The sequence below is a fragment of the Vanessa tameamea genome, chromosome 29, assembly GCF_037043105.1.
Source record: "Vanessa tameamea isolate UH-Manoa-2023 chromosome 29, ilVanTame1 primary haplotype, whole genome shotgun sequence".
NCBI lineage: Eukaryota > Metazoa > Arthropoda > Insecta > Lepidoptera > Nymphalidae > Vanessa > Vanessa tameamea.
In genome coordinates this window covers 2,536,318-2,545,594 of record NC_087337.1, presented here as the reverse complement: position 1 = coordinate 2,545,594, position 9,277 = coordinate 2,536,318, and the positions used below count along the sequence as shown (strand labels likewise).

General features: G+C 34.3%; 1 protein-coding gene across 1 annotated transcript; it reads left to right on the top strand.

Annotated features, from left to right (window-relative positions):
• On the top strand, positions 1-6,401 carry LOC113395279 (DNA/RNA-binding protein KIN17). Its single transcript, XM_026632852.2, has 7 exons — positions 1-352; positions 717-909; positions 1,924-2,068; positions 3,654-3,813; positions 4,515-4,674; positions 4,975-5,097; positions 6,282-6,401. Exons 1-7 carry the CDS (start codon positions 48-50, stop codon positions 6,357-6,359), a joined length of 1,164 nt encoding a protein of 387 aa, XP_026488637.1. The 5' UTR covers positions 1-47; the 3' UTR covers positions 6,360-6,401.
• The last annotated feature ends 2,876 nt before the right edge of the window (positions 6,402-9,277 follow it).

Below are 9,277 nucleotides of genomic sequence, written 5' to 3'. Positions count from 1 at the left end.
ATATCGTTATAAGTATTTAAGTTAGTAAAAAATAAATAAAATTCAAAATGGGAAAAGCAGAGGTAGGAACTCCGAAGTACATGGCGAACAAAATGAAAGCAAAAGGGCTCCAGAAGCTCCGCTGGTACTGCCAGATGTGTCAGAAGCAATGTCGTGATGAAAACGGGTTCAAATGCCACACAATGTCGGAGTCACATCAGAGACAGCTATTACTATTCGCTGACAATGCTTCCAAGTACATCGATGAGTTCTCCAGGGAGTTTAGTGATGGTTACCTTGAATTATTAAAGCGTCAATTCGGAACTAAACGGGTACATGCAAACAAGGTGTACCAGGATTACATAGCCAATCGGTAAATATCTTTATACATCCTGCCTGACAGATTACCACTAATAAATCAGATATATTTTTTTAAGTTACACTTAGATACATTTAGGGTGTGTTAAAATGAACAGTATGTTATTTATGATGTCCGCATGCAGGGTTAAAAATTTAACGATGGAGTTGCTTGCTAAACCGTCAATTAAATATCAAGTCACTCACAACGTCATACTTTATCTTATTTTACAATGTTTATGTTATAATATATTTAAATTTGTGACTATTGGTGAAACTTATCTCTAGACAAAATTTCAACTTAATCTTTTCAGAGGTTTACTTAAATATCTTTTGTTGAAACATTTTTATATATCAAATATTCATTTCTAATATTTCAGTGATCACTTACACATGAACGCCACACAATGGGAGACGCTAACAGAGTTTGTGAAGTGGCTCGGTAGAGAGGGCAAGTGCACCGTTGATGAAACAGAAAAGGGATGGTTCGTCACCTACGTAGACAGAGACCCCGCTACAATTGCCTCACAACAGGCTAAAGTTAAGAAAGAGAAGCTGGATAAAGATGACCAGGTACTAAAAATTTATATGTTATTTCTTTTTATTTCTCACTAACACTAAACATAAAATCCTTTTTTGGCCTTTATTTATGCCAAAAAGGCACAGATTATATCACCAATGTCATGCAGGATGGATAAGACACAAATGAGATTGATCAGTACAGTCAAGATTATATGTCTCGATAACTTAATTTCCATTTTAATTTACTTTCAAAGTTCCTGGAACTTTGCAGACATTTATAATGCAAATGTTATAAAAAATAACAATATTTTCCAATATAACTATTGAGATGTACGTACTATTAAAACTTCTTTGTTAAACTAATTCTTTGATGTAACATTACTACTAAAGGTTCACAACATATGTTAAAAGTTTTCGATCGTTATTTTAGAAGAATTGATAAGAAATGTTTATTTTGCTAAACAGAATCTAATAACTTTAAATTTACATATATTTAGGAGTATCAGTTTTAATACATTTAACATTTAAAGGATTAAATGTAATGTTTCTCTTCTCTTAGTATTTTTACTATTAACTTTTTGTTTATAAAATAATGTACAATTTTTAATATTCATTGTTCACATAAAAAGATGGAAGATCTCTTTTAAAAAAAAATTCAACAATTGTCATTAGAGAACAATACTATATTGCAGTGTAAACATAAGATTGATCATTTATATGAACAAGGAATAGAAATGGTCCATGAATATGTCCTTGTGGGATCCCCGTATTTGCCCCGGGAAATTTCGAGCCATTAATATTGCGATTCGATTGCTTAGGTCATGACATCATATCAGAAGATCGAGTTCGGCTTCCTTATTGCCGTATTCACGTAGATTCCTGACTAGAATTTCATGTTGCACGTAATCGAATGCCTTAGAAAAGTCATAAAATTTTCATATAGCCTCCAGTAACTCCTCCCAGGGCTTTAATATTCTCTTTAAGTCAACACCAGCATCGGTTGTAGAGTTGACATGACAATAAATTAAGAACAAGGTAGAATCATGTATTATGATTTATTTACAGGAAAGAATGTTGGAATTTATCCAACGGCAAGTAGAGAAGGGTAAAAAAGAGTCTAATCAAGGAGAAACATCGTATACAGAGTTCAAACGAGAGAGCAGCCAAGAGAGACTCACTTTAAATCTCAACTTGAAACGGAAGCCTGAAGGTAGGAATCTCTATTATTCTACAATTCTGTAGCGTAATTATTAATTTGTTATTATAATAATTATTATATTCGTATAAAAATAAATATTGTAATTGTAATAAACACAAAATATAAAAATTGTAAAAATATATAAATTATATTAAACTTAATATAAATTAATTTATTATTATGTAAGGCGGACACGCAGACATCAATTGTTAGTAGTGAATTGATAGATCGGCCGCAGCCCGTTCCCATTGTTGTCACGTAGCTACGTCACGAGGGGCGGCGCTTGCGCCGATGCACCGGCCGACCGGCAGTCAGCTGTACGCTTACAAGCTATCAACTAATATTCTTACAAATCGTATCCACCGCGCATTGTTTAATCAGTTTATATAAACCCATTAAATACTACAATTCTATTGGTTAAGGTACACCTGGCGGGCGCAGCTTCCAATCGCATTAGAGATTATGGAACTTTTTCTTGTTGTTAATGTTTTTCGATTGTGTTCTGATTGACTAACACGACAAGTAGCAGAATTACAAATTAGTACAGCAACAGCCTGTAAATATTCCCACTGCTGGGCTAAGGCCTCCTTTCCCTTTGTGGAGGCTTGCAGATTATTCCACCACGCTGCTAATACACTCCTGGACACAATCCATTTCCTTGATGAGATGTTTTTCCTTCACCGCCGAGCACGAGGTGGAATAACAAACACAGATTAAGCACATAAAAATTACAACACACGAAAATAAACATTGGTTAAGATGCACACATTCTAACCACTGGGCCATCTCGGCTCATTACAAATTGCGATTTATTTCATTAAATTAATATTTCCATGGACGTATTGTTCGTACCTGTGATCTTTTGATTCACGATTTTTTTTATTTTATGTAACATCAATACTTTTAATTTATTTATAATGATGACTGTTGAGTTGTTAGTTTCTAATCAAAGACAATGAGATTTAGACAATTTTACTGTTTTTTGCTTACTAGTGATAAAAAAAAAGAATTTCTATCAGCATTACTACAGCTTTAATTGAACCTTAATTTTGTACTAATTTTTGTTACTTTACACCAGTACCCTATTCTCCACACACGTAGGCGATAAATAGGCGTTTATATTTGTATAGACTATTCAAATCGAAGTAGGAAAAAAGTTAAACAAACCTTAGATTTACGTGTTTCATGCGATTCGCTAATAACTCAGCTATATCGTGCACTACTAAGAGTTTATGATTAATATATCTTTATTTATAATACAACTCTATTACGCTTAACTACTTATATCCACATTAATTTTATTTCCAAAATTCCGATAGCAGTTTCGTCGACGTTCAAAACGCCATTTACTCGCAAATCCACAGTGAATATCATAGATTAATCGAGCTCTCGACCAATGATATCGCGTCAATTTACTGTCAAATGTTCTTTATTTGACCTTTTTCCTGTTATGGTTGGAATATAGTATAGTTGTCTATGTTCCGTGTGTGTATTTTCACTTACCATCAGATGTCCAAAATTGATGGTCTATTGGCCTATTAAAAAGAAATCCATCTAAACTTAAAGAATGATACTAAAAATCACAATATTAACTCAGTTATTGCAGATATAAAGCCGGATCCAATGACGAAGACGGCATTCAATTCCAAAGTAAAGGAAGAGTCGACGACCAAGAAACCAAAGACGGAGAAGAGCAAACACTCCGCCTTGGACGAAATAATGGCGATGCAGGAACGTGCGAAAGAGAAAGCGAACAGGTTAGTCGAGATACTGAGTTCACATCGGTTATAGCGGCCGTTCCACTAGCCAACTTCGCTGGAAGTGTTGTCGTGGTCAAGTGCACATTGTTTTTCGTCTCGGTTTGCCATGTGACTTGTTGGTGGTCACCATTAACCAGAGACAAATTTAATGTTAATATTAATCATTTCTCACGTCACGAATACGGCGCCAAGTTCGGGTGCTAATATGTCATGTCCCCTGTGCTGATTTGAAAGGGCATGGACATTTTATGCTTAGACACAAAAAATTAAAAAGTCTTTTTTTATGATGAACGCGCACAGAATACTAAACAATGAAGATGCTTTATTTTTTTTGAATATTGGTGCTTTTAATTCTATTCTTAGTTAACCTTCGAGTATTTCAGCAATTAAACTGATTTAGTCGTAATTTTTGAACCATTTTTGATTTAATTTAGCGTGCAACGATGGGGCCGAGATATAGCCTGCCTATAAAGGCTCCTTAAAAATACTAGTATAAAAAAAAAGTTAAATTGATCACTAAACCGCCAAGGTTCAAGCTTGCTTCGTTCAAAATCTTATCATAATCGGTTTAATGGTTTACTTTTGTAATATTAGAATGAATTTTTGGTGGATTTTTGGGACACTGTATGTATACAGGCAGGACAACGTCGGCCAGGGTATACTGGTAATTGTTTACCAGGGGAAATGTTTGTTTACAGAAAAGACTATTGGCTGACCGAAGGAATAATAGTGAAGATAGTCACGAAGTCCCTCGGAGACAAGTTCTACAAGCGTAAGGCGGTCGTCGAGAGGGTCGTGGACAAGTACGCTGCACACGTGAAGCTCACCGATGAACCCGTTAAACTCAAACTAGATCAGGTAAGCCTATTCTCACTGGGCAAACCCATTACGTGTTTCCCCCACATTAAGTGGAGGGGGGGGGGGTACTGTGAGACCCGCCGGTGCACAGGACACCGGAATACCCACTAAAAAACCAGCGGTGCCCTCCCCGTCTCTCACGCTAACATGACGTAGATCAGGTAAGCCTGCAGGCATCGACTTAATATATTAACTTAACTTGAATCCCCAAGGAAGCCTATTTATTAAGGCGACTCTCTAACGACGAACCTGTGTGCGAAAACTAGCATATAAATATATGTTTGGTTGTCTGATCTTCAGAACCATGTGGAAACCGTGATCCCGTCCCCGGGCCGCGCCGTCCGGTTCGTGAACGGCGCCTACCGCGGCCAGACCGGCCTGCTGAAGGCGCTCAACACTGACGAATTCTGCTGTGACGTCGAGGTCAGTTCCACCGTTATTTTTAATTCATTTCGGTGAAAGAAAGCTGTAAAAGAAGCGGTGTTTGCCCACCAGTAGGATAACGGAGTCATCATCATCCTCCTGCCCTTATCCCAATTTTTCCATACTTCTCTGTCGGACGTCATCTCACAAGTATTTTTTTTTCTAACCATACCGTCTTCCACCCAATCTCTGGTCGTCCCCTACCTCTATATCACCACATCCATGCTCAAGACCCTCCTCACAACATGGTCCTCATTCCTCCGCATAGTCTCTACAAGTCTCTCACGTCAAATGTGACGCCAAAATGATGAAACTTGGTAATGAAACTTTTACTTGGTGGTAGGACTTTTGTGCGAATCCGTCTGGGTAGGTATTACCCACTCATCCGATATTCTACCGCCAAACAGAAGTACTCAGTATTGTGTTCCGGTTTTAAGGGTTAGTGAGCCAGTGTAACTACAAGGGATGTAACATCTCAGTTTCCAAGGTTGGTGGCGCATTGGTGATGATTTTATGTCAACTAGGTCATGTCATAAGTTCAGTTAGAATTGGAGTTTGCCGATAATAATTTACTTTAATTTTGTTTACATTTTTAATTTTTTTTTTCTTATACAGCCGTAGCACCGCTCTCTAACCAACCAGTACAATTTTTTCTCATGTAATTATCTAATCGTAACAATTTAGTAAATTACAATCAAGAATCCTCTTTATTTTTCTACACATCGAAAGCTAGAGCTCTTCAAAATGAGACCATGACCGATTCTTTATGTGCAGCTATCGTCCCGTAATCGCCGGGACAAAAATCGCCTTACGCTATTAATATATAAGAATTGACATTGAATTGAATTTGAATAGTCTATAGTATAAATATAGATTCGCGAAAAATTGGCGTTTTGAATGTCGGTGAATATGATATCGGAACTTTGGAAGTATAATTGAGTTGGATATAAGTAGTTCTTCTTAGAATAGTTCTTCATAGTGCGTAATAATAGTTGAGTTATTAGAATATTTAATCTATCTAAAGATTATTCTTTGCTTCCTTCTTGGAGTGTTTTGGATTTTACGGACACACAGGCGTAAAAAAATAGTGTTTGTTTCGGTTTAAGCAACTTGCAAATAGTCTCATTTAATTGGAAAGGGTATTTTTAACAGACGGACACTTCAATTTATGTTATTTATTACAGATTTCCGAGGGATTGCTCACGGGGAGATTGGTTAAAGGCGTTCAATATGAAGACATCAGCAAATTGGCGACGTTATGAAGATTTGTAATGAAAACAATAATAAAGTATATTATTAAACTATATTTTGTTTCATTATTTTTCATTGTTGGCAATACCAGACGGTATTGCTATATAATAAATATTTAAGTAATATATTTTTATACTTCGTTTTTTGAGAAAAATGTTTTAAATTCATATGATACATCTCGTATGTTTATGTACTGATACTATTTTTCATTGTTAGCTTTTCGATTGTGTCAGAGGTCGATCGATAATTAATTTATATGAGAATAACACTTACACAGATTTACGATGATTCGTGAACATTCTTAACTTTGAAAGGATGTAGTAATCGGAGTATAAGTCGATACTTATTCTAATAATTCTGCATTTGATTCTGTAGTATACGAAAGGCTTCTAAATGAGCTAAAAAAATAGGGTTTTAAAGTTAATTCAAAGAGCTAAAGAGTGCTCAATATGGAATCGATATTCTTCTGGATGTGGTTTCCCACAAGGATCAAATTTAGGACCTTTTTAATTTTCTAGTATATATAAATGATTTTCTATTCTACGTTAAAGGTATTTGAGAAATTTAAGTAGACGGAACAAAATCTAAATATGATGGTGGTGTAATCTAATTATGATAATAATTTAGTTTTAAATGCTAAATAAACAAAGTGTGTCATTTTTATCCGGCCGTATATTACAAGAAAGCAAAAATATAATATAGTCTTAGAAATAAGACCAGAAGTTATTTTTTTTTTAAATACAAATTTATTACTACCCTCAAGAAAACAATTTACAAAACCAATCTACTTTGAAAACAATTAAATTTAACAAACCAAAATGAAATTAAACAAAAACTAAAAAGGTACGACCTCTGAAACTATTACAACAATTACGGAATAATCTAACGAAAAACCCAACGGACAGAATGACGTTGCCGAGACGTTGACTCGATAACAGCCGAACAGCAAAGAGATCGCGCCGGGTGCTGGCGCTGCTTTTTATATGGTTTCCCCACTCTTCTTCCATCTTCTACAATAGTATAATACAAAAATGATCTTTATGTATTTGATGCTACAATGTTTTCGGTATCACATTCGATTCAAAAAATCTGTGAAATCATTTATCGAACGTAACAGGGCGACTCAGCTCCGCAGCGGTAGAAAATTTGTACAACTGTATACTATTTACACTGCTTGCTAGTATATTTTGGTTATCTTTACAGTACTGTCTTACGGCATATTTATATATTTAAGGTAAACTTTACGATAAAACTTTTTTGAATCTTCAATATTTAAACTCTACCACAGTTTCGGAAAGCAGCATAAGTAGTCGAATTCCCTGAACATTAGGCTTAAATTCTCGTTCAACTTTATGCAATCACTTAAAGCAGTTCTAAGTACACTATATAAAAAAATATCTATTCGAACTATACTATATTCCAACCATAACAGGAGAAAAGCCAAATAAATAGTATTTAACAGCAAATTGACGCGATATCATTGGTCGAGAGCTCTATTAATCTATGATATTCACTATGGATTTGCGAAAACATTACGAACGAAGCTGTAATCTGAGATTGGAAGTAAAATTAAAGTGGAAATAAGTAGTTAAGTGTAATAGTGTTGTATTATAAATAAAGATATGTTAATCATAAACTCTTAGTAGAGCACGATATAGCTGAGTTATTAGCAAATCGAATGAACTACGTCAATGTAAGGTTTGTTTATCTTTATTCCTACTTCGATCGGAATAGACCATGCAGATTTGTTGTACAACACTTCGTAATTGAAATCAAAGTGTTTGTTCTACGTTACTACTAAGGAATACAGAAAGAAAAGAAAATCTTAATTGCACCATATATATATTTATTATAAATGTGACATTGTAAAACCGTATATTTGGTACAGAATAAATATATTTAAACACCTTTTAAATAATGTTAAAATACGAATGTTAAAGTTTAAAATATTCGAAATTTAAATTACATTGACAGCTGTCACGTTGTCAATCAATGTTGCCGTAAAACTACGATTACTCATAAAAGGTTAAAAAATACTTAGTAGGTAGATTGGGATTTTTAAACGGAAGAGCACCGGTGTTTTTTTTTTTAATATAATAAGGCACGACTTGGACAAGGAACACAGTGCATTCAGACATTAATAATTTACTCTAATCTATAAAAGAATCAACAATGTAATAATTATGTTCTTATAAATGTTTTGATAAAAATAGATTTATCTAGAATTGCACGATTTTTTAAATCACTTTGTGATTATAACACGAGGCGTAATATATTAAAAAGTACAGGTTATAAAAGAGCAATGTCATTTAAAAAATGAACGAATGGATGACAAATTTAAAGATGGATCGAACTTGTACGATTGAATCTTTTTTTATAATCTATAATAACATTCATATACTACAATGACCTCATATACTATATAAATTGCGTAAACAACAATTAGCGACGTATAAAAAATGTAAATTAAACACGTAATTAGGGATGTGGCGACATGTTTGCCTTTCCAACAAAAATTGTTAATGAAATTTGACTGATAAAAAAAAGACATTTTAAGGGCTTATACACGTTTTACCAACATTTGTCATTGGCGCTGACTGACCAGCCGTTTTTGTGCACGCTGCAAAGAGTTGTCGCTCTATGCCCATACGCTTTTAATGGATACTGATATTACTATAAGTATTTGAAACGGGATATTATTATTGTTTTTTATTTTTATTTGGTGGAACTCGACATTCTCGCGAGTCTCGCGAACAAGACATTCGTAGATAATGTCGAAATATCGAGCTCCACCAAATAAAAAAATAAAAAACACGGTAAATATCCCGTTTCAAATACTGTTAGTAATAAAAATAACCATGTTAATTTAAAATCTTATATAGGATACTGATATTGTTCAAGAGCTAATATCTTCATAGTAGCTGATGAT

Coding starts and splice junctions, on each gene's coding strand:
- LOC113395279 (XM_026632852.2), top strand. CDS start 48: ATGGGAAAAGCAGAGGTAGGAACTCCGAAGTACATGGCGAACAAAATG. Junction 353..716: donor CAGGATTACATAGCCAATCG/GTAAATATCTTT, acceptor CTAATATTTCAG/TGATCACTTACACATGAACG. Junction 3,814..4,514: donor GCGAAAGAGAAAGCGAACAG/GTTAGTCGAGAT, acceptor GTTTGTTTACAG/AAAAGACTATTGGCTGACCG.